This window comes from Colletotrichum acutatum (assembly GCF_030867785.1).
Source record: "Colletotrichum acutatum strain CBS 112980 chromosome Unknown BDZ83scaffold_43, whole genome shotgun sequence".
NCBI classification, from domain to species: Eukaryota; Fungi; Ascomycota; class Sordariomycetes; order Glomerellales; family Glomerellaceae; genus Colletotrichum; species Colletotrichum acutatum.
The window spans coordinates 1-24601 of record NW_026849037.1 but is presented as its reverse complement, the minus strand read 5'-3'; the positions used below and the strand labels follow the sequence as shown (position 1 = coordinate 24601).

The 24601-nt window shown below is 53.1% G+C and overlaps 7 protein-coding genes across 7 annotated transcripts; 3 read left to right on the top strand and 4 right to left on the bottom strand.

Annotated features, from left to right (window-relative positions):
• Position 1: 1 nt before the first annotated feature.
• On the bottom strand, positions 2–4013 carry BDZ83DRAFT_620141 (uncharacterized protein). The gene is made up of 5 exons (XM_060508177.1): positions 3626–4013; positions 3463–3567; positions 3125–3411; positions 609–3033; positions 2–549 (listed from the first exon to the last, which is right to left on the bottom strand). The coding sequence occupies exons 1-5, from the start codon at positions 3666–3668 to the stop codon at positions 380–382; spliced, it is 3030 nt and encodes a 1009-aa protein (XP_060365287.1). The 5' UTR covers positions 3669–4013; the 3' UTR covers positions 2–379.
• Positions 4014–5449: 1436 nt separating this feature from the next.
• Positions 5450–12307, top strand: BDZ83DRAFT_777325 (CCR4-Not complex component; the record flags this gene model as incomplete). The annotated part of the gene is made up of 3 exons (XM_060515477.1): positions 5450–5701; positions 5789–6110; positions 6170–12307. 3 exons carry the CDS (start codon positions 5450–5452, stop codon positions 12148–12150), a joined length of 6555 nt encoding a protein of 2184 aa, XP_060365286.1. The 3' UTR covers positions 12151–12307.
• A 756-nt stretch (positions 12308–13063) lies between these two features.
• Positions 13064–15340, bottom strand: BDZ83DRAFT_307438 (uncharacterized protein). The gene is made up of 3 exons (XM_060502292.1): positions 14152–15340; positions 13726–14087; positions 13064–13665 (listed from the first exon to the last, which is right to left on the bottom strand). The coding sequence occupies exons 1-3, from the start codon at positions 15197–15199 to the stop codon at positions 13327–13329; spliced, it is 1749 nt and encodes a 582-aa protein (XP_060365285.1). The 5' UTR covers positions 15200–15340; the 3' UTR covers positions 13064–13326.
• A 1003-nt stretch (positions 15341–16343) lies between these two features.
• On the bottom strand, positions 16344–17990 carry BDZ83DRAFT_307422 (putative adipose-regulatory protein-domain-containing protein). Its single transcript, XM_060502291.1, has 3 exons — positions 17809–17990; positions 17561–17745; positions 16344–17485 (listed from the first exon to the last, which is right to left on the bottom strand). The coding sequence occupies exons 1-3, from the start codon at positions 17809–17811 to the stop codon at positions 16531–16533; spliced, it is 1143 nt and encodes a 380-aa protein (XP_060365284.1). The 5' UTR covers positions 17812–17990; the 3' UTR covers positions 16344–16530.
• Positions 17991–18976: 986 nt separating this feature from the next.
• Positions 18977–20891, top strand: BDZ83DRAFT_620127 (uncharacterized protein). The gene is made up of 2 exons (XM_060508176.1): positions 18977–19211; positions 19275–20891. The coding sequence occupies exons 1-2, from the start codon at positions 19096–19098 to the stop codon at positions 20806–20808; spliced, it is 1650 nt and encodes a 549-aa protein (XP_060365283.1). The 5' UTR covers positions 18977–19095; the 3' UTR covers positions 20809–20891.
• An 858-nt stretch (positions 20892–21749) lies between these two features.
• BDZ83DRAFT_576987 (methyltransferase OMS1) lies at positions 21750–22717 on the top strand (the record flags this gene model as incomplete). The annotated part of the gene is made up of 2 exons (XM_060504972.1): positions 21750–22497; positions 22557–22717. Coding segments are annotated over 2 exons (909 nt in total), but the record flags the coding sequence as incomplete, so codon positions are not given.
• A 508-nt stretch (positions 22718–23225) lies between these two features.
• Positions 23226–24495, bottom strand: BDZ83DRAFT_576863 (uncharacterized protein; the record flags this gene model as incomplete). Its single annotated transcript, XM_060504960.1, has 2 exons — positions 23226–23979; positions 24035–24495. 2 exons carry the CDS (start codon positions 24493–24495, stop codon positions 23226–23228), a joined length of 1215 nt encoding a protein of 404 aa, XP_060365281.1.
• Between the last annotated feature and the right edge of the window lie 106 nt (positions 24496–24601).

Genomic DNA, 24601 nt, shown 5'->3' with positions numbered 1-24601 from the left:
GGATGGACATAGGCACTCGGCGGCGGCATGCAATCAATCTTTCATTGATGCACGTTGTCCAAAGGTCACCGCACCTCCGCTTCCGCAATCTTCACCAAGTTCAACATGCGGGGATCAAGAAAGTCCACCACCTATAGCGCAAGTTCAAATGTATTGCTCACTGTCATTAAGTGGCCAATTTGTCCGTGGAAAGGACCGACAATCTCAACCAAGCGCAAGTATACAGCATCTTCGGAAACCGATACTCCAAGCCGCAACAAGGCATACCCCAAAACTACATATCAAAGCTGCAAAACTCCCGAGAATCTCGCTCATGTCATGAATGCTCGTCAACTCAGCCAATCGTGTCACCCTCTGCTCCCTGGGAAACCGAACTTCTCTAACACGGCTGAAGGTAATTGCTTGGGACCAGCCCCATGCGTCCATTACTCCCGTGAATTTCAGCTTCCCACCACCCGTCATCTTGGTGACGCAGAACGGCAAGAAGGTCCCCCTTAGAAAATCCTAGTTCTTCTGGGATAGCCGCCTGGTAAACGTACAAAGCCCTTGCTGCACCCTCGTTAGCACCGTCTTTTTCTTCTTCTTCTTGTTACAGGGCCAGCACTTACCAAAATGCAATATGGGGCGGCCATCTCGAGTATATTGCCGAGATGGGTCTGCCACACTCTTGCTACGCTGTCTCGACTCGCCTTGTCCCGGTGGTCCGCCGCCTTCGTAGAGTCCCATGGCCCGATTGCTGGAGCTCGTTCCAGGTCGACTCCCGCCACGGCCACGGACTGATCCATAGCTCTCATCACCTACAGGCGCGAGTTGGACAGCTAATTCATTGGCGACATGGCTGCTGCCCGGTCTCATCTTCTCCAAGTAAGGGGCTGGGGATGCCGCTCTCGACACTGTGCTAGGTGACTTCTGCTGGTAGTAAGGCTGTTCTGACCCCCTTCTGGGTACGTTGCTCATCCGCGACGAGCCTCGTCCCAGAGAACCTTGAGGATTAGGAGACGATGATCGGTATCCACCCCGAGTATCCTCGGCCGGCCCAGCTCTCGGCGAAGCAGTACGCGGGGCGCTTCTGTAGCCGCTTCGCATGTCCTCCATCGGTGCCGTTCTCGGGGAAGCGCTTCGGAGGGGGGCGGGTGACGCTGCTCGAGGAACGTCGCTACCTCGTGTCATTGGCCGTGAGCTGGTCGTTCCACCGTAGCTTGACCCAGGGCGATTAGCCGGGTTAAACATGCTACGAGTCTGGTCGGTAAATTTGGCCGATGTCTCTTTCATGGCCTTTGCTGTCACCGCCTGAGGTGGTACGCCGAGTCTCTGCACGACTTGCTGATCATAGGGAGGCGGCGTGCCTCGAAGTCCCCCGGCCGTTGCATTGCTGCTCCCCACCGCTGGGACCGACCTAGAGAATGGCTGGGAGCCGGGCGTCGGAGTAGCAATGCCGTGATAGCGGTCTGCGGAAACGCGCACGCTGGACTGCTTTCCTACGCCTACGCCAACGCCCTTGAGCTCGGCCAGGGCCAGGGCAATTGGGTCCGTCTCAGGCTGAGCGGCCGGAACATTGGATCCCTTCCTCTTCTCCAGGTCTGGATTTGTGACGGAGAAGACATTCTGCCCAACGTTCAATGCGAGACTAGCATTTGCATCAATTGGCTCTGGGCTCACGGTTGATCTGTCTCCTAGCAGGTCTGATGTCTCCTGAGTCTGCAACTGGGGCCTTCGAGCCGGACTTCCTTGAGATGTTACTGGGTGCCAGGTGTTTCTGTTCGCCGGCGGGCCTGGTGATTCCTTTGTGCTCTTGCGACGGAATGGGCTATGATTTTGGAAGAAGCCGCTCCGTTTCTTGAGGACTTGCTTATCAGGGACCGGTGCCACACTCACCGGTTCCTGCTTAACGGGCGATACTTTACCGCTCACTGGTTCTTGGCTTGAAAGCGAGGTTGGGTTCGAGTAATCGCTGAGGGAATCACGGCTTGAAGGCCTGGCCGAGGGCGGATGCGAGCTACGCTCCGAGGGTGGGCCGGTACGGCAAAGCATTGTCATGCCGTCGAGAGGGTACGGATCATGAGGGACTGGCGCAAATGATCCACGCTGACTCATGTCAAGAGAAGGTCGGCTTGCTTGCTGCTGCTGTTGAGCTGGGGGATGAGCAACCGGTGCTGCCTGCCGGATTTGGTCCAAAGGTCTCTGTGTGGCAACTGGTGCTTCGCGAGCGTTAGGGGGTAAGATTTCCCGACGGCCCGTGTCTTGAAGATAGTTCCTTGCGGTTGGGCTTGCATCCTTGTGGCCCGGGTTCAAGCCAAATCCTCTTGGAGAGGAGCTGACATCCTTTGGTGCTGTATCATGAGCGAGGTGCCTAGACGTAGAAGGGCTTGCATCTTGACGCCTTGAATCGGGGGCGACAACGGCTCTGGGAGTAGCTAAAGGTGGATCTTTGTGTCCTAGATCCTGAGCAAGACTTGAATTGGGATCGTGGTGCGATTCGTATGTCGAGGGTTGCGGTGAAGACGATCTGAACGCCGGGTTTATACTCCTTGGAAATTGGGCAACGGAGTAGCTGTCGTCGTCCGACGTTTCCGATTGCGTGTCGTTGACATCTCCTCGACAAAAGTTGATGTACTTTGGCGCATCTGGGATCTCTTGGCCTGTACCTTGTTCTTTGATGAAGCTGATGATGTCCGTTTCAACATCCATCGTTTCCAGTGATAAACGGATCTTTTCGCAAGAAGCATCATCGCTGACGCAAACAGTGGAAGAAATGTTGGCGAACGTCCACAAGCTACTCTTTGTGAAGTCAAGACGCTCTTCCTCTAAATCTTGGAACTTGTCCGCAGCCGCCTTCCACTCTCGGTTCCACCTCACTGTCGTGTCCTCAAGTGCCTTAACAGCATTTTCGTACTCGGTATTAGACGTCGCAACGCTGATCTGCGTCTTCTCTAGCTTTGCCTTGTTCTTTCGCTCCTCTTGGCCCATAACCATGTGACCCTGGGCGAGGTAGCCCTTGATCTTAAGGCACTCCTGCTCGAATCGGTCCCGCGTCTATTGTCTTCGTCAGTACATGACTCGTCGAGAGACTCAATCTGGAAGACTCATGGGCCAATTCGGATTTGGGAGCATGATCAGAACTGACCTTGTTGACGTGCTGTGTTTGTTGTATCTTCGTCTTGAGGATCTTCTCAATCCCATTTTGCACAATCTTCCTTCTCTCCTTCATACCACCCGCGAAAGCGGCAAGAGGCTCTTCCAGTTCTGTCTTCATTTGCGCTGCGATGTTCTGATGTTGCTTCGCCATCGATTCGACCTCGCCTCGAACAGTGTCGAGGGAAATCTTCAGACTTCCCGACTCATGGGATCCCAATGATTTCCGACACAAAGAGAGTAGCTTTCGGGAGTATTCGTCTTCGATAGAGGCACGAGCTGTACTGGACATTAGCTCTCGGCTGTAACATGTCAAGTCGTGTTACTTGCCGCTGTAGAAAGCTTTCAATTCATCGCATGTTTGTTTTGCAGCGAGCATGCGATCCAGCAAAGGACCTACACCAGCATCTTCCTTTCCCCAGAAGTTGTTCGCGACTACATGTCGAGTCAGTCAGCTCCTGCTTTGCTGCAGAGACACAGAATTGCAACATACATGACAAAGCCACGCTTGGCCCATCTGCCGTCGATATAGGCATGATGCCTACGAGTGGCTTAAAGCCCTTAAATCAGGAAAATAATCTGGATGGGTATGGCGTTACGTGCGATCGATACAAGCTACTGAACAGTAGAAGAATGTATCAAGGTTCAAGAAGAGCCCTTGGGTCTCTTTGCGCACAACCTCGAAGTGATGTTTCTGGCCTTTTCGCGTTTGAAAGCTGGAGTTGGTTGAGAGCCACGTTGGCGTCAATAACTGTGGTCGGATGACGGGTCGGTCGATTGATGAATAGATACCTTAGCCAATGTAATATTGTTTGGCTCCGTTGCCGGGTAACCGTGTCATTACATAAGGCGGCCTTCCTGGACGTCCTACTTTAGTGGGGGTGTCTCGGCTGAGATTAGCGTGTCCTTAGATCAAGCATGGCTGCCTGAGGGAAATGGCCTGTAGTAATAAGGTTTCCGTTTCAGTAGCAAGAAAAGTACCTCAGGCGGGCACGACGGCCACGACAGTAGCTAGGGCGATAGGCACTTTACAGAGGCATGCAGGGCATTCGGAGTGCTGGCCGAGCACTAAGTGCCCAGGTACCTACCGAGATGCCTCTTCCTACCTCAAGGTGACAAAGAGAGGGAGTTCCCTGTCATCAGAGGTCTTGATGCTGAGAAAAGGTATACCTGCTTGCCTGCCCTACCTAAGGTACCTCACTACCTAGGTGCTTCTCCCCAGGTCAAGACTACTGACATGTCACGTGCCCTGACGGGCTCCTCCCCCCACCTATCAAACCAGCGGTACGGAAACTACCTACCTCAGTACCTTCGTTGGATTGAGTACCAAAGAGGCCAGCTTGTGAATTCAGAAGAGATTCGATATCCGTCCACCCGAGCTACCTCAGGAGTACCTCCCTGTAGCATGTCTACCAAAGGTAGGCTGCATTTGGTGCCTCAAGTATGACTTTCTGGGGCGGTGTAGGTGCACGCGGCCTGTCACCTTGCCTAGGGCACTTCAAGGAACCTTACTCCAGGTACCTATTTGGCCTGCCTGGTAGGGTAAGGTACCAGGTACCACGGACCTTACCTGGAGATTCCTGCCGTAGGTACCTAGGTTCCTTACTCTCCACTGTGTGCCTTCGCCCATGAGGTCAGGTACCTTAGGTAAGGCACATTTTCCCTTGGGTGCCGTCCATTCTCCGCCTTGTGCATGTCCAAGCCAATCCCCTACCGGCAACCATAGCCTCCACGTCCTCACGTACCTGCCAAACCAGCCAGGCTCTAATTTCTTCTTCTCTTTGCGAAGCTGTCAAGCACCGCACGACAGACGTTCCCGATCGATCAACGTCGCATATTCTACGAACTCTCCCTCTCTCCATCTCACTCCCATCCTCCTCCTCAACCTTTGGCAATAGCGAGCTTGTTCCAGAAGCCGCTCATCGATCTCCGCCCGATCATCGGTGGGCATCTTGATTGCGCTCTCGGTCGACCTGGCTCAAGTGCCAGGTCCCCTCCCCTCCTTTGCTCAACACCTCCATCGCATCAGCAACGATTTAGACACGGCCTACAAATCCTCGTTCCCGCCCAGTCATCTTTTTCGACGCACCTGCGTATTATCTGCGACATTTGCTGCCCGCCACGTCGCGCCGACGGCCACATTCACAGTGCTGGAAGTGCTCGTCGTTGATGTGGGCGTAGTTGATCGCGAGATAGTTTACTTTGGCGGCTCAATAACGGAAGCCTCCAGCGAGGAAGTTGGTCTAGTCTGGTCTTGCTGTAGGACGGACTCCTCCTCCTTCCAAACTTCTTCCGCCCCGATACGCAATACTCTCCCATGGTCCCACAACCAAGGTTGGGATCATTCTCTCCACATCCTTCACAGACACTGCATACAGGAGCCTGGCACTCGCCCCATCCATCACAATCCGCTGGGTTGACTGCAGGCGCAAGTCCAAGTACGAGTAGTCCGACAGGGCCAAATTCCCTGGTCAAAATCGCTGTCGCCCAAGTTTATCTCCTCCTCGGTGCTATCAAGGAGGACAGGGACCGCGCCAAGTGGGAGACACAAGCAGAACAACTACAAAAGGTAGCCATCCCACTCGAGCTTGTAACCAAGTTCTGTCAAATCTGGTCTGATACATGATCATTGCTAATACGTAAGCATCTTCCCTAGCTCATCAATGAACACGGAATGGAGGTCTTTGCGAAGTATTTCACGCGCCTCGTCGCTGCCCATGCTGGCCATATCTTCCACGGGCATACACGGTCTGGGGCCAATGGCAACTTTCACCTTCTCATGAGCGAGATGAAGAAGATTTCCCACGATGCCAATCAAGCCAACAAGATTGCTGAGTCTATCGAAACCGGCTCAGAAGACTTGTTCCGTGACTTCGATATGTCAACATTCATGGAAGCATTCAAGTTAGATGCTCTCGAAAAGACGATACTGGCGCTAGCCTTCAAGACAGGATCAAGGTCCGATCTGAAGACCAAGGGTTGGTTGTCCTATTGTCATGGGAAACAATTGTTTTAAATGCTGACTCCTCGAATCCAGCCGATGCCATCCTATCCACGAATTTCCCAACCTTCGTGAATATTCTTGCCCGGCGCGAACTAGAAGAGCATGCAGATTTGACCGATTCCTTCATCGCTGTACTCGTCGATCGCTTCATTCAGTATCAGCCACCAAACTTCAACGCCGCGTCCAAGTCCGAACTAGCCTACAAGGTCCAGGCAAGGTGGCACGGAGACCAGGCTCCGCCGCCTTCTGAAGTGCTTGCCGCGCTTGACTTGGTTAGAGTGCTGGCCGACAAACCTCCAAATGCCCTGGCAACATCTATCCAAAGAACGGGCGGTGACTTTACTAGAGACGAGGAGAGTTGCGTATCATACCTGCAAAGTCGGCCTCAGAATGTTCAGCTTAGTGAAGAGCAGGTGTCAATTGCCCTGACTTATTGCACTATCAGCCAAACACCCCGCTATGACCCATCGATTCTTGCGGCAGCCCTCCGTCGAGTTCTACCTTCGTCATTTAGGTGGCAAGACGTAGTTTCATACTTCGATCAGCGATCCGCTCGAATCTCCTCCCGGCAATTCCTCCGTCTGTACGACGCGTTGCTCCCGATCGCTGAAGAGGATCAAACATTCGATATCCAGAAACTATGGGGTGGAAACTGGGAACATCCAGAAACCCAACTGTCCTTCATATGCGCGTTCGCCTCCCTTCAGCCGGATCAGCTTGACGCCAGTACAATCCCAGGGCTGATTCCAACGCTGACACTGGAAACCTACGCGCAATCTGCTCCAGAGGTTAAGCAACGCGCGGCGTTCGCGGCCAAGCACGCGTTGGTGTCTGTTGAAGCATTGTCGGCCGTGTTCCATGTTGCCCTTCACTCAGTCCACGCGTCGCAAAGCGTCGAAGCCAAGCGCCTGTTCCAGGAAGTCGTGGTGCCTAACCTAGACATCTTCGTCGTTTCCGCATTTGGAGTGCCGAAACCATGGCCAACGATGGCAGTCGATACGCTGAACTCACTTTTCGAAAGCTTCCTCTACAAACGATCAACGGAATACGATTTCGTTCTCGACAGCTTGTGGAAGAAGGACAAGGAGTGGGTGATTCAGCGGCTGATTGAGGCACATGCCATTAAGCCAACCGATCTTCCCTTGATTTTTGAGCATGCGTTGAAACACAAGTGGCTCGATGAGCTTGTATACCTATCAAATGGTTTTGGACTTGACCTCGCAGCGCTTGCTCATGCCGAGGGATATCTTGACTTAGTCAATTGGGCGCGACTCAACTCCGAGAGAAGCAATGAGATTGCGCGGTCTTTGCTCCAGTTTTTGTTGATCAAGGCAAATTTGGAATTGCAATTCCAGCGCCCTCCCGATGGCCAAGCTGCCGTCAAATCTAGTACCACTCTCCAAGTAAGAACAGTGGCTGCTTTTCTGCAAATTCTGGAGGACTTTCTCCCCAAGACTCCCTTGCAGGATCTCATCATGGTGCAAAGATCTTGCATCACGGTCTACCCAAGATTGATCAACTATGGCGAAGGCTTCGACGATATCATCGACGCCAACGGCAAAGATGGGAACGCTCTGCCCACAGGGGCCAACAGTAAGATGGAAGAGCATTACAAGAAGATGTACGGGGACGAAATCCAAGTCCGCAACATCGTCGAGGTCCTGGATCGATACAAACATTCTCGCGATCCTCTAGATCAAGACGTGTTCGCATGCATGATCCACGGCCTGTTCGATGAGTACGCTCATTATGTCGATTATCCCTTAGAGGCACTCGCAACGACCGCAGTACTTTTCGGCGGCATTATCTCCCACAAGCTTATCTCAGACCTCCCGCTCAAGATTGGTCTTGGCATGATTCTTGAGGCTGTCAGAGACTATTCACCAGAGGATTCGATGTACAAGTTTGGACTGCAGGCCTTGATGCAACTCTTTTCTCGCTTCCGAGAATGGCCCGGCTTCTGTCGACAATTACTGCAGATACCCGGCCTGCAAGGTACCGAGGCCTGGAAGAAAGCTGAAGACGTGGTCAGGGACCACGAGGATGAGCTTGCACGATCACGCAACGGCGTTATGCCTTCAGCTCATGTCAATACCGAGTCTCTTTCGAACGGCAACGTAGCCGAAGGCAGACCGACGGATCGTCAACCGCAGCCCTTCCAGTCTATCAACGCATCTGACCGCTCGCCTGGGGTCGATTGTGAGGAGCCATCAAGCGATACACAAGGCAAGATTCAGTTCGTACTGAACAATCTTACCGAGACCACCCTTCAAACCATGTGTCAAGAGCTGCGGGAAATACTGGAGCATCGTTATCAGCAATGGTTTGCAAGCCACCTGGTTGAGGAGCGAGCCAAGATGCAGCCTAATTATCACCAAGTCTATCTTGAACTAGTCAAGCTGTTCGAGGACAAGATTCTGTGGGGAGAGGTTCTGAGAGAGACGTACGTGAGCGTTGCTCGTATGCTCAACTCGGAGGCCACCATGCAGAACTCGACCGAACGGTCACACCTCAAGAATCTTGGAGGCTGGCTTGGTCTCCTTACTCTGGCTCGCGATAAGCCAATTAAGCACAAGAACATTGCCTTCAAACAGCTCTTGATCGAGGCCCACGACACGAAAAGGCTCATTGTGGTCATTCCCTTCGTTTGCAAAGTCATTCTCCAAGGGGTCAACTCAACCGTATTTCGACCACCGAACCCATGGTTGATGGACATCATTCACTTGCTCATCGAGTTATACCACCATGCTGAGCTCAAGCTCAACCTCAAGTTCGAGATTGAAGTGTTGTGCAAGGGTCTCAACCTTGACCACAAAAGTATCGAGCCTTCCGGCGAGATTCTCAATCGTGCCGCTATCGAAGATGCACAAGAGCTGGTTTCCCAGGACACTCTGGAGACATTTGAGAATCTTTCTCTAAACGGGATTTCCACTGGTGTCACAGCTGGTCTCTCTCCTCAGGTCATCGCTGCATCAATTCCAGATCTTGGCCCGCTCATTCACATTCCGCCTACGAACGAAATGGTGGTAACGGCTACCCGACTGCATGAGATTGTTCGGACTGCTCTTACGCAGGCTTTGCAAGACATTATACAGCCTGTGGTAGATCGATCGGTCACGATTGCTGCCATTTCTACGCAGCAAATGATTCACAAAGATTTTGCGACTGAGCCTGATGAAAACAGGGTCAGGACATCGGCCATCAGCATGGTGAAGGCGACTGCCGGAAGTTTGGCATTAGTGACCTCTAAGGAGCCGTTGAGAGCCAACTTTACGAATTATATGAGGAACTCGTCTAACGATCTACCGCAAGGGTTACCGGAAGGCACCATCATCATGTGTGTAAACTCAAATCTTGATCTGGCATGCAACATTATCGAGAAGCAAGCTGAGGAGAGAGCTGTGCCGGAGATTGAGGAGATGATCGAGCCTGAGTTGGAAGCACGCCGTCGTCATCGCCTTCAGCGACCTAATGAGCCATATGTGGATGCCTCTCTCAGTCGATGGGCATGGACTATCCCCAACCCGTTCAAGCTGTCGCCAAGCATGGGCGGCCTCAACCCTGAGCAGATGGCCATTTACGAGGACTTCGCCCGCCAGCCTCGGACCACCACTTCTAATGCTCCATCACACGTGCCCTCCGCTTCTGATGCGACCAGATCACTAGCCAACGAGGTTCTCCAAGACCAGTTCTCTACCGTACCCAGCCTGGGAGCCACGGCAGATGCGCCAGCCGTTCAACACCTCGGCTCTCAGATTCAGCAGTACGCCCCAGTTCATAATGGAGCGATGCCTAGCGCGAGACCCCAAGCATTCCAAATGGACGGTCGCGCTCTGATTGAACGCGTCCAGAAGCTTCTCATGGAACTGCAGCGCGTGGCGACCGAAGCGCGCGAGGAACACTTCGCCGACCTCCCAAGGCCACATCCTGTCCTAGATGTGGTTGACGCATTGGTCCAGCACATGATCAAGGCATCACAGACTTCAGACGAGTTTGCGGTTTTTGCTGCGGATCAAATTATCCAACTCATTTTCAGCCCGATTGATGACAACTTAGCCTTGGAAAGCCTAGTCCATGTTCTGGAGACGTTGCGCAAGATTTCTGGCCCGACACTCAACAATCGCGTCACTGCTCACTTCCGCCAGCAGCCTGGAGCCACCTTCCTCCAAATGCCACTCCTCGCCGCACTGCTGCGCACCGATCTTCTCGACTGGAGAAACATTGATTTGTCCATGTCCAAAGCGCTGCAGCAAAGGAAAGAAGGCTCACTAGACTTCTTGGACCAGATGGTCGATCTGACCCTCCTCGGCAGCCGACCAATGGCGCTTTATGGCGACTTTGTTCGGACACTCGAGGCCGCTTGGTCCTGGATACAGGACGAGCCAGATTCCGCCATCGGACAGCGCTTGAAGGCAAAGCTCTCCGGTCAATCGCTGCCGCAAACTGCGCAACAGGAGAGCGAAGGCGCACTCCAGCAGGACCAGATGGAATATGTGTTTGACGAATGGATCCATCTTTGCAACAACCCTGACGGATCGGAGAACTCGTCCATCATGTTCGTGCAGCAAATGCAAATCAGAGGTGTCGTCAAGAGCAAGGACGATCTTTTTGTCTTCCTAAGAATCGCAACAGACATGTCGGTAGACAGGTTTGAGCACTTCGCCCATTCGACGGGAACCCTGACAGACGCCTTCCTCGCTGTCGATGCCCTCGCAAAGATGATTAACATCTTCATCAGGCTTCACGGTGAAGCACAGCCGACTCCGACGCTAAGCCGGGCGATCTACTTGGATTCTGTCTTGGCCTTCGTCACTCTCGTGCTCAACCATCACCATGTGAAGCGTGCGGATCACTTCAACCAAAGAGTATTCCATCGTCTGTTGTCGGTTCTCCTCTACGAAATCAGCTCTACTGCAGAGCAGCTCCCCGAGTCAGAGAGATCGGAGCTATTCCTGAAATTCGCTGCCAGACTCGCAGACCTCGGGCCAAAATATCTTCCTGGCTTCGTTTTTGGCTGGCTCTCCCTGCTCCAGCATCGGGCTTTCTTGCCCGCAGTTATGAAGGATCGCTCCGGGTGGGCGGCGTTTACCAGACTTCTGCAACTGCTCCTGGAACATATCGGCGAACAAGTCAAAGCGGTTGAGCCCTCCAATGTAGCGCGAGAAATTTATCGTGCCACCCTCAAGCTACTCGTTATCTTACAGCACGACTACTCGGACTACCTCGCGGCACACTCACATCAGCTCATAGCTAGTGTCCCTCCTCACTGCAAGCAGCTTCTCAACGCCATATTGACAGCGAACCCAGCAACCCATCCCAAGATGCCGGACCCTTCATTCCCCGGTCTGCAAGCTGACAGAGTAGATGGTGTCAGGGACTCCCCTGAATCGCTAGACAACTCTGCGTCTATTCTGCGCGACTTGGGCTTGCTCGATGTCCTTGACCACGCGCTGCAGAACGGCCCGTCCGAGGATACATTAGCACACATCACGCGAGCCATTGTCGAGAGCCAGCGATCTGACACGGGCTTTGGGCATGTGCCTATCAATGCCAATTTGCGAGTGGTTGAGGCAGTCACTCTTCATGTCGGCAACTATGCTGTCCAGCAGTCAACTCAGAAGGGTACGGATGTCTTCAATCCAGCCTCATCCGATGTGGCCACAATGTCTATCTTGCTACACGAGCTGCCCCCTGAGGCCCGCTACTACCTCATCACTAGCATTGCAAACCAACTGCGGTTCCCCAATGCCCATACCAACTACTTCAGTCGTATCTTACTGGAGATCTTCGGCCAGGACATGAATGACCCTGAGGAGACGGAAATCAGGCAGCAAATCACTCGAGTCCTTTGGGAACGCCTGATCGGCTACTGGCCCCAACCCTGGGGTCTCATGGTGACAGTTGTTGAATTGCTCAAGAACGAGAAGTACATGTTTTTTGATCTCCCATTCGTCAAGTCAAACCCAGAGGTAAGTGAAGCAGCTTTGGCCGACTATGTTAACATTCACCCATGACTAATGTCGCGCTAAATAGGTCATTGAACGCTTCCATGCCATTTTACAGCGCGCATAAGAATCCGTGGAAAGGTTTGGCCCCAATCTGGCAATCATGTCTATTCATAAGACGAGGCGATGGCAAGGTGTGTTCCTCGGTTCAATCGCGGCACAAGACGGGTGGGGAAACGGGCGGATTGGGGGTTCACAAAAAGGAGATATGGGTGGCGATTCCTTTCTCAGGGCGTTCTACATGGAAATCACGGAAAAGAACCTGTAGTATTTATGCTAATGTACGATAATGAGAATTCTGGTGGTTTGTTGGACATTCCGACCTAGAAGCGTTTGGCCTTCATTCCTTCCTTGCTCGTCCAAGCGGCGTCATGGCGATATGATAGAGATAAATACATAGAGTCCTCTGAGGCAACGGAGGGTCGGGGTCCTCGAGACGAACTCAGGCACAGGTGTTTGTGTGTGGCAGTTATGGTGTCGAGGGATCGACTTAAGGCAACCCAGATAGACAATACCTCGATAAATAGTAGTTGTATTCTGTATCCTCCGCCTAGCCCCCTTGCTTGGTCTTCTCGCTCTGAACTACTTCTATTCCTCAACTCGAATGATCGCGCATATGCGCGAGAGTAGGTATTCACTTCCACAGCGACCGTCGTCATCGCCTGCGGTCGATAACAAAGGCAGGAAGTTTTCTAAGCTTTATCCTAGCAATGTTATTGCCGGATACAATAGAGGCCACAAGAAGGCACGCTCATGTTTGTCTGTGAGCAAACAGAACGTTACCGATTCATCTCCCTCTCAAGGTCTTTTTCCTCAATACTTCACACGATTACTCATGCGAGATGCCTTCCTTGTGTAGATTCCTGAAAGCTGAGGCACAGAGTGCTACATAGTGATGTCCACCCAGTAAGTAGTACGTACACACTCAAGAATACACGTTTCTATTGGAAAGCAGGCCGGGCCTCGCGGCTTCCTGTGCGGTCGCGACCTAGCTGAATCGCCACTTGACTTGCCAGAGCGGCATACAAAATAACCGTGCAAACCTACTTCGGGACCTCTGACGCTTTTCTTATCCATCGCATTCGGCTGTCGTGGGTATCGTCACGGACCCTTTTTACCATGTGGCCCAGACTCCCGCAGCCCCTTCCCCTCCCCCCTGATAGAACCAGTATAAATGCATGAGCATCACAGCTCTTCCTCTTCCACATTCGTACCTACGGTAGCCGGCGCGTTTGTCTGTGCCGGGACCCCGCGGTTCATGACATCGCTCAAATTTGAGTTATTTGACTGGGCTCGGGCTAGGTCATCGCCGCCAGAAATACTCGGCCGATGTTTCTTCAAGGGGCTCCCAATCGTTCCTTCTAATGTAGCATCGTTGCTAGGGTCCTGGTCCACGCCCCCAGAAACATGGCCATTGCCTGCAGCGCCAATCAATGGACTACCGAACGTGCCCGAGTTTGCAGAGTTATTGGTGGCACCTGCGTTCTCAGAGCGGTCGGGCTCGGCTGAATGTGCTCTCTTAAGCTGTTTGATGAGGAGTCAGTTTTCTAGCTTAGACAAGAGCCTGTGGGGAGTGACACATACTCGAATTCGGTTCACACCATCAGCAAGCTCCCCTTGAGATCTGACATCTTCGGGAGCGAGCTTGTTATTGATGTCCTTTTCATCAATATCCTGCATCTTTCCAAGAAGTTCACTCTCGTCATCGTCGTCGTCACTGTCGTCATTGAGAGCTCCCCCAATATTGCCGTTGCTCTTCTTGCGGGCTTTCCGTCGTCTGGTGGCCTCTGTATCCTGGTCTCTGAAGGCAGAAAATCCAACGGTGCCAGAGGTTTTTAAGGGGCCGAGGCTGGAAAAGTCTAGCTGCCCAGACCGGCGTTTGGCAGATCCCGGCGTTGCCTGGGCTGTCTTTGAAGAAGCAATGATGCCAATCTTTTGGAGTTGCCCTGCGCGTTATTAGCTTCTTAGAACGTAACATTACTCCATTTCTTGAGAAGATGGCTGACTTACTCTCCCCACGGTAGAAGAATGTGAAAGAAGCATATGGCTTGTCGGGGCCATCGATACCTGTCACGGTCTGAGTACTAATAGTCTTCGGATCCAACGTCTTGGGCTTGGCAAAGCTTGTGGTATGCTCCACGTCAGCATCCACGCCGCTCTTTCCATTGCCTTGCTTTCCGGACTCCGCGTCATCGTCATCGTCGTGAGCGTCGAACTGTGGGGAGTATTCTCCTTTTTTTATTTCGCCAGAAGCAAGCACACGGAACATCAGCACCTTGATCTGTCCAGTTGCCTCGGGGATCTCGTCATCGTCAGACAAGGAGTCTGAGTCGTCTTCGCCAAAGACAGCCTCAACAGGAGATCCGTCCTCGGCACCGTAGCGCAGAGTGTCTCTAGGGCCGTTGGGGCCCTCCTCAACTTGCATGCTCGTCGCTCCAGTCGTAACCTTTTGCCTCCTGCGTCGCTTCTCAAACTTTTGACGGCGACGTTCCAGCTTCTCTGCGGCATCGTGACCTTGAAGGTCCAAGCCGTTAAGCCAGCGCTCTAAGCCGACTTCGCGGAATAGGAATTCGCGCTCGGCAAGACCTCCGCCTTCAGAGTCGGGTACCTGGACCCAACGACTGTTGACCCACGTCTCCTCACCCGGTCGCAGAAGCGTGGCGACTTCCTCCTTGGATCTTCCGTCAAAGTATATGTAGGCGGCTATCGTCTCATTCTCTGAATTGGTCATGGGAATATAAGGGTTGACGACTCCGGAGAACTTTGAGGGACCATGAGCGGCGGTGGGCAGGCCTCCGACAAACTGGGGCTTGGGATAAGGGTTCGTCTCGGTGGACTTCGGAGTCGAGTATGGAATCGGCAAGCCGGGTGTCAAGAGGGTGATTGATATGGCGAATTTGGCAGGCTCGGGCTTGTTCGAATCGGGATTGATGCTTGGCTGGGGCACGGGTATATAGGTGCTGATGCGTGACAGTCGTGACTGCTTTTGCATACCATGCTCAGGAAGAGGGGCACCGTTGGCATGTATGCTAACAGCGATCCCTTTGAAGCAGGGCATGACTGCAAAGCGGACTAGAGCGCGTAGAAGCGCCGCAGTCTGAGCAAGGAAGGAGAATCGGCGAAGGACACCGCGGTCGCCAGTGACAATGCGGCGATCTGAAGGTTTTCCTTGCAAACGCGGCGGCCAGACAGCTGGGTAAAGCTGCGTGATATCAGCTGAAGGCCGTAGTTCGGGTGGGTTGTTGAGTCGATAGTTACGTGAGTGGTTTGCGGGATTCGCTGCGGCACAAGGCGGACGAGGTGGGAATAGTGGGGGAGGTTGCTTCTTGTCTTGGTGATTGCCGAGGAGAACGCAAGCAACGGTGTTCTGCAAGAGTGGTTTGTTGGCTCAACGACGTCAAAAGTCGCAGTGGCGGGTAGCGAGTGGACGGCAGCGTGATGGGGTAGCAGTTGATGCGACTATGAGGTCGAAGCTGAAGTAGAATTTGCTCTTCTTCACCGTCTCCGAATGGACCTGGTTGTGGTGGATCTGACGACCGGGGGCAATGAGACCTTGGGCGAGGAGGCCTAGGTACAAATAGTGCGCATATTGCCCCGGCGACAGTGGAGAGGCAGATGGGATCTGGGAGGGGAAATTATTGAAAAGTAGAAGATGATGAGGCTGAAAAATACCAGAGTATTGTTGGCTACAGCGTGGTGTGGTCGAAGTCAGGACAAGGCTCAAGACGATGGCGGCGGCAGCTGGCGGTGTGGGAGGGCAAGGAAGCGACAAGATAGTGCCCTGGAGGGGAAATGTTCCTTGGCTGTCCCGTGTCCGTGCTTGGATGTTCCCACAAGTGCAGCTTCCTACATCCGCTGGGATGAAGTGCACTGATGCACTGTGGGGGGCTGGCACTTCCATCGACGAGGTACCATGGCAGTGGCAGATATTGGTCTTCCGGGCCGCGACTAACTACCTTGACTTAAGGCACCTTAGCTCCGTACCTGCACTCAGGTGCCTCCCCGCCTCCTGTTAGGTAAGCAAGGGCACACCGATATGGCGATACCTACCTCATCTGGACCTTCCATTATCAGATGGCGACTTTGGTGCTCGTGATGCCTGACGAACAATCACGGTCAAGGTTGTCGCTGACAGCTGGCTCACACCTCATTTTCCTACCCAAGTTATGTACCACCTAGCCCTGTAGTACCTTCGTTTCGTTGCACTCCAAGGAAGTCGACGCAAGCAGCTTGGTTACAAACATTTTAATGAGTGAATGCCGAACCCTCGGCGGCGTCTCTCAATAGCCTCTTGATTTTTTCTATCCCGACGTGTTGCTCCCTCCAGGTACTTCCGCCAGACCCCAGTAAGAGGTCAGCAACCATACCACCACAGCACGCACTCCCTCATCAACTTCTATGCGATGACCTCCGCCGCACACTACTGGAACCTCCCTCACTATAACTCGTTCCAATGCCCGAATCCCCTCTGAAGCCCCTTCCGTCATCTTCTTCCTCATCGTCGGCCTCGCCACCGAGCGGGAGCAGGTCCTCCATACGAGGCCCCGCATGCTGCTCATCTTTGACTTCAGGCTCATATCGTAACGGAGCCTGATTACCATAGGTCGGGAAGGTCCTCGGGGCATCCGACAGCTCATCGATGCCACTTCCATCCTCTCGCTTGACTTGACCCATCGACTTATTGTACGACTTTTCCACGATTCCTCCATTGCCGATGCCAGAGCCCTGTGACGATCTTGAGAGCCCAGACCATGCCAGCCATGCCACCGCCATGAAAATGATCTCGGATGTCCAGAATAACAGGACGGCAGCGGTCAGGGTCATCACGCGGTAGTTATACATCAGCCAACGCAATCCCCGTAGTTGAGCAGTCAGCGTTATCGAGGCAGAGTACGTCTCGATATCCTGGCCGCCCTGAAGTTCAAGGTACGCTGAAGCGGGTAAGGAGGAGCCTTTGGCCAACTCAACGCGCTCGGCCATCGGTACGGTCAGTACGCAAGTTTCCGAATCGGAGAACAAAACATGGTAGGCTAGGAAGAGGATTCGCGACGCTATCGACACCATTGGATCTTGATATGGCACCAAAGCAGGCCGCCTTGAAGACAAAAGGACTGTCTTTCCGTCGAAATGGGCATAGGGTTCAGGAGCGATATGAGGCTGTATTTTGTCGCTTCCCGTCGACAAGGCTCCAATATCCAGCAGGTGGATGGCAATCATAAAGTTGCCTCGCTGCGTGTTGGCAGGCGAACGGGGCATAGACAACGTGACAGACACATCATACTCCTGTTGCGTTCGCAGAGCAGACGTCGGGATAGATGCAGTTCCAAAGGGATTTGCACCTGATCTAGAGATGAGGTTAGACAGCAACATCTTGGTCGGATCAAACGTGAAGCACGCGGGAAGCGCGAGAAGAACTCACCCATACTGGAGGTGAACTGGGGTCGTCACTACTTGCTCAGGGAGGTAGTCGCGGAAAAAAAGGATCGAGGCGATAGCAGCAAAGGGCAGCAGAAATAGCGACGTGCCCACGAGGAGGCTCACGTTCACAAGTGTCCGCTGCGCAGTCTTGGACGTGGCCACTCGGGACGCCTTGCTCAACACCTCCTACCAACGCCAGACTTAGAATCTCAAGGGCTAGCGAATCGTAATACTGGACAGAGAGCGTACCATTATATCCGAGAACAGATGTAGTTGTTTGTTGTGGGAGCTTAAGGGGGTAGTTTCAATAAGTAAGGTAGGCGAGGGGGGTGCTCCGACTGGAGGTTCGGGGCCAAGTCGTGGAAAAATGATGTCGTCCGAGTTGCAAGCGATGTCGTCCGAAGCATACGACCAGTTGCTTCACCAAGCTATGCATGTATAGTGTCGTCGTTGTGCAGGGGGTGAGCGAGCGATGAGCTGTAAGGTACTTGCCGTGAAGCGAGACTAACGTAGTCAAATGGGCCGTTGAACGCAGCACCCTGCGCTCTTGGACAGAAGAGACGCGATCCGGGCACTGACTTTGAACGGGCCAGAGCTCCTGGTCACGCTGGATGTCGATGTTGAGATGCGAAAGTGAAGCGCAGATGGATTTGAAGCTCGAGGCTCGAGCTTCTCTGAGCAAAGGGATGACGGTTGGCAAGGTGGCTAGCCCCGGGCCGCCAATTGATGTGGTATCAGGGTGTGTAAGGTACCTTGTCCGTATCAGTTCAGAAAGTTGTGGCGCTGGGCTGGCATGCCGCCATTTCCAAACTGATCCTTCGCCCTCGCCAGCTGGAATTTGCTAATCTTCCGGATGGCTTCCGCTGTTGCCTCGAAGGAAAGGGGTAGCTTGGCAAAGTGCAGAGCTGTTGCCCATTCATACAGATTGGAGGCTAGGTACCTACCTTAATACAACGACTGCTTCAACTAGCATGTGACGTTCCGTAGCAGCTACCCGTGCCAAACACCTAAAGTAAGGTAGGTGTGCCCCGTACTTTAGGTATTGTGTCTACCTTGCCTGCGAAAGGCAAGTGGAGTTGACGTAAGGTACTCTATCCTTAGTACCTTCCTACGTGCCTATGGATACCTCGACCGAGGGGTTTCCCCGCGCCAATATACCTACCTATACAGTGTTCCATATGCAGCCACATACTGCGTACCTACGTAGATTAGGGATGGCAGTGCGTTCTTGGTCGAGATGGCCGTGCATACAGCGAGAGGAAAGTACGAATGCCCCGTGCAATTCCTAAGGTGGTGAACAAATGCATACGGATGAGATAGTAGGTGGATGCAGTCAAAAGTGTCACAGTGAGGACCGATGAACCTGCTGTGCTTCCAGTTGAAGCCATTCTCCAATTGCGTACTTTACTTGACGTGGCGTAGCCAGTTCATAGTAAACCATCCACACTGCGTGGACTCTTTTTTCCTCAACGCTGCCGATACAAATAAACGTCCTAGGAAGCAACTCACGAAACAATAGTCCTGGCCGGCTCAGAAATGGCTTCACAACAGGATCTTCAAGAACTGCTAAGGGTCATCACCTCTCGGAAGGGAGTAACAATGATGGCTGCAATGGGCCAGGTCAAAGCACTGCAGACAGTGGAGCTTCGGAGGTATGTTGATCGATTGCGTGGCTCTGCTTTTACAGTCCACCAGTCTCACACGCAGGTGAATAGCATCCAGCAGATAAGTGACGCTCCGCTCGACCTGGTCGAGCGAGGTCTGGGTGATTCAAAGTCGGCCAAGGCTCTACAGACTGCATGCAAGACTCACATGAAGAGGGCAAACACCAAAAGATCCGGGGATCATCTTACCTCTCCAAGCGAGAAGCGTCCCAAGAACCACCACCCCAGCGACAATTCCGAAGGCCCTGCCCAACGTGTAGAGGACATGGAGGCTGCCCTGAATCTACCGGTGGTTACGGACGAGAAGGAGATCGCCGAAGCGTCCATATACACCAATCGGGCGCCACTCATGTTGGCCTTCGTGTTGGAACTTCTCAGGCACACAATGCCAATGCAGCCGATGTCGAGTCGTCTCAGCTTAGCTCAGGCTGTCGTCAGCGCCAACTCAAAGTCAAAGGCCATCAGCATTGGACTGGCCAAGGCCGCCAACGAAGACGGCTCATGGGGCGAAGGACAGCCAAAGGTCCATATCATGGGCAGAGCTATAGCTGTTCTCAAGAGAGGCGACTTCAATATGCAAGGCAGTGTTTTGGTAGCCCCGGAATCTCCAGAGAGAGCTTCAGATGATAGTCTGCAGGGCAGGAAGCCGTCAGAGTCCTTGGAGCAAGACCTCGGGAGTATTGCATTCATGGGAAATCCGTGGTCTGCCAGCCGCCAGGTCACTTTCAAATCGTCCACCTTTGTTGCAAGGGTGGCAAATGTCGAGGACGGCACTCAGGCGTCAGGTCTCGTCCGCTCCCTCCTGCTATCCGAGCCACAACTACAAACGGCCACGCACAACGCCTGGGCTTACCGAGTGAAGAGGAGAGGGCAAGACGGCAGGCAAGACAAGGGGTCAGGAGAGGTACGCGAAGCAAGCGAGGACGACGGCGAAACTGGCTGCGGCGAATTCATACAACGACTGATTAGGGAGGCCGGCATTGTCGACGTGATTGTAGTGCTGACCAGGTGGTTCGGAGGGGAGATGCTAGGTCCAGATCGCTGGAGACTGATGCGCAACGTCGTCACAGAGGCACTCTCCCAGAGGCTACGACTCACACAGACCCAGGGGGGCTGTGATGATGTGGCCTTGTGGGCACTGGATCTTCAGAACACGGACAATGGACTTGGCAGCCGCAGTGCCAGCGGAACAAGTGGTAACGTCGTCGGAATCCCTACCTATCGTCCGGAATCAGCTCGGGCGTACTTGCTTAAGAGTTTTGCTTCCGGCCAATCTGGGGGTGTTCCCATAGGCGACAATTCCGGCGGGAGTTCTTCTAAAGCCAAGCAAAAGAGGGTTAGCAAATCGGAGGTTGACAGTGAGAGAATGCGCAACCTTGGCCGTCTCCTCGGAGCTCTCCGGCTGCTATTCGATAGCTGGAGCAGCCTTGGACCCCGTGAGATGGACCGCAAGGCATTCTCATGGTATGCGTCTATCAGACCAGATGTAAAGCCAGGGGTGGCAGGGTGGGGTGCCAAAGGTTGGCTGAAGCTAGATTCGATACTTCAGCTACGTCGAGATGACGCCCATAGTACGGGGAAATAGATTATCAACCCGGCAGGATGCCCAAGCCTTTGGCAGACCAAAGCGCTCACGTTCGTTTTCAATGTCTGCAGGCTGAGATTGGGCAGAACACAAACCCGTTATCCTGCCGTATATTTCCTAAACATACGGAAGCCCACATCTCAACCCCATTCGCGTCTTCGCCGAGACTCCGTTGGTAAGGCACTCACTGCATCGCGGAACTACCGCGGTCCCGGGGAGTTGGAATTGAAGACATGGCGGGACCGGGACGGGGTGCCCCCTGTTCTAGCCTGGTCCCACACAATCAAGGTACCTACATAGCTGGGTACCTTGATTTGGGTAGCTTCCTCGGCTAAGGTGGTTCACCTCTGCGGATAGATATCTTATCAAGAATACTGGACCTGATCATGCTTTACTAACAGGTCAGTAAACACTATGACTGTGCACACACACACACACACACACACACACACACACACACACACACACACACCTCGCTAGGCAAGGTCAGTGTTTCTGCATACCACTTTTGTAAAGACGCAAACGTGGCAAGGTGATACCATGGGTAGCTGCGCCATGATCCAATTCTCCCGCAACTAGTTCCCGAAGACACCAAAATACACTTTGTGTCGGCCCTGGCAGCGGTCGCGAACCATGCTACACCTTGCAATCGGCGCGAGCGCCCCTCGCCGGGCTGCCTGTAGCTCTGTAACAATATCTCGACGGCTGGCTTCAACTCGATCCACGAGCCATGGTGCAAGAGCTCCACGGCCGTTAGTCCAAACAGTCCTCTGCCCAGTACACATTACTAACCATGCTGCAGCTACGCTTCTCGTCGTGCCAACCAACTTCCTCCTAGTCCCACAACTCCAAATACTCTCGAAACGGCCGACGCCATTTTCAAGGCCAGGAAGATACCTTTGCTTGCCTCCGGGGTAGTAGCTCTGGGTCTAGGAATCTATATTAGCCTCTTGGCATCCTCGTCCTATTCTTCGACCTACCACGAGAACCCAGAGCCAGCGCCAGATGCAGTTCCGACAGGGCGGCCTAACGTCTTCACCAAGGATTCTGCTAAGAAATTTGACCAAAGTCTCGAGGGCTCAGAATGGCTGATGGGTATCACTTCTCTGCGGAAAAGGCTTGCTGCGGAGGCTTTCGGACATGTGCTTGAAGTTGCCATGGGCACTGGCCGTAACCTTCCCTTTTACGACTGGAGTTATGTTATCAGCTCTCCGAAGCCAGCAACCCAGGCACTTGCAGCACCAGAGGCTGACGCACAACCATCCAAGCCCGACGCAGCACCGATGATCTCCTATACGGGAATCGACATTTCTGATAAAATGCTCGGCGTTGCTGTCGAAAAGCTCGCAGAAACTGTGCCAGAGCTGGCTGATGTTGACCCAAGAACTGAAAAGCAGACGGCTGAGTGGAATGATATTTCCTACCTTGCAGGAAGACTACGAATGTTCCGGTCGGATATTCACGAATATATTCCTTCGCCCCCTCGGCAATCTTGTCCGCAAGCTCGATACGACTTTATCTGTTCGACATTTTCACTCTGCAGTGTCCGCGACCCGGAACAAATGGTTCGGGATTTGGCCAGCAAAGTAAAGCCGAACACAGGCAAGATCGTCCTAGTTGAGCACGGTAGAGGATGGTGGGGATTTGTCAATGGGCTACTTGATAAGTCCGCAGCTTCTCATTTCCAGAGTAAGCTTGGTTCTTTCCATGAGAATCATCAGCACGAACTAACTCGCCTACTCTTTCAGAATATGGATGCTGGTGGAATCGAGACATCGCTGAGATTGTCGAGAACGCCGCACAGTCTACACCGGGACTCCAAGTCACAAAGGTAGATCGCCCGTACTTTACACAGCTCGGGACGACCTTGTGGATTGAGTTAAGAGTTTCGGATTCGGGTGTGTCTTAGGCAACCCCTGGTCTCCAGACTCACAAGCGAAGAGTCATGATGCATTTGTTGCAATCTGGTGGTCAACAAGAAGTCGGCGTCAACAGCTGATTTTCAAGACTTGTAGAGAAAGGGGAGGTTTGTTTATTTCATTTCAATCATACCCAGCCAATTTTCGAGTTCGATCCTCCCAGCTTAGATTCCCAAACCCCAAGCCTACAGAGACTTCCTCGGGACCAGCTGGTCTTACAACTACTAATACAAGAAAGACATCCGCCCATTCCCTGATTGTACTTCCAAACGAAATCAACCTTCCCGCTATCGTATGCCCTGATTCCATTTTTGTTTTCACCATTATCCAGCAACGCCAGCTAAGTATCAAATCTCCGGAAAGGGAGCCCAGTTGGTTTCAGAGTCGACAGGCCAAGCAGGACCTGGCACTGAGTTGCGCAAAATATACTCAGTCGATACTCCGTACGCTGATACGGGACATGAGCATGCCTTCGTTACACGTAACATTTCACGGCCGTTAACAAGAGTCCAGCAAACAATCAAGCTCATCAAGTTCAATACTTTCAGGGCTATGATCCCATTCTAGGAGGCCCCCCAGTCTGAACCAGCTGTCGCCATCAATTTCCTTTCTGGCGCTCGCCGGGACGGTTGCCTTGAAGGCTGGGCTTGTGATGAACTGATGCATAGTTGCCAGCCCGCTGTTTACGGCCACGCCGGTTTTCTCGTCGAACATGCCATCATCCCGTGCCGGTTCATAGGCATTGGCAGATTGCTCGCCATTGCCAGTCAAAGACAGTTCGCGGGCGAGTTTGCGTTTCTGCAGACCGTCGGCCGTCTGCGTGAACTCTCGTTCATCTTTCTCCAGAGGAGGAGAGGCACTGCGTTGGCTTCTTGAGTACCGGAAACTGCTTGGTAGTGACCCGACGGGAGTAGTAGGCATGGCAAGGTCTTCGTCACCATCATCAAATTCAGGAGAGGAAAGATCAACCTCGGGGGAGGGGCTTAAATCCCGTCGGCGAAGGTCAATGTCGTCACCATCTTCGGATCCAGATGCGATGCTAGAGAGAGATGGAGAAATGACAGCGCGCTGAGCGAAGGCCGGAGAGTCTGGGAAAGGCAGTCTTGGGCGCGTTGTGAGATAGAAATATGTCCGGCGTGGGTGTATCTTTTCGAGTTCCTTAGCCATCGGGCAAGGTGCTCGAACACTCCAACAGGATCGCTTCAGGTAGGCGGAGAGGCGGGAGGAAACAATGGCGCATGGGTTTGCAGAGCTACGAATCTGTTAGAAAGTTTGTAATAACTCAAGAACGGAGCTGAGGGGCTTACTTCTTGACAATTGGAATCCGCTGCGAAAGCACAGTTGCCAGCTCTCGCACCAGATGAGGTCGGTTGCAGGTGGCCTGTAGTTGGGCAATAGTAGCTTCTACAATCTCGTCGTTGATTCCCTCGATCGTCATGTGAGTAGCAGATTCGGAGTCGCTGTGGGATTCCTGCATCTCGACATTGCTTCTTGTCGGAGACGGCGGTGGCGTATGGTCGAAAACCACAGCGTCTCCGGTATGTTTTTGTGACGTCGGCCCATGCCCTGTCTCATCCCCATGGGAGCGTTTTTGTCTCTTATTCGGGCGCGCTGTTGTTGTCGATGTAATTGTTACGCGATTTCCCCCATTCTCGGAATTGCTTCGACTTGGGGCGGCAGTGGCCGAATTGCGACTTGGATGGCTCCCTGGAACATGAATGCCCAGCGATGGGAGAGACAAAGATTTGCGGCGAGTGTTGTATGGCATTTTGGCTAGGCTTGTCCGGAGGAGATAGTATGGATATGAATGGTGATAGAAGATTTAGACGAGGTCATCCAGGAGACAGAGACGAGGTCACTTTCAGCAATGGGAG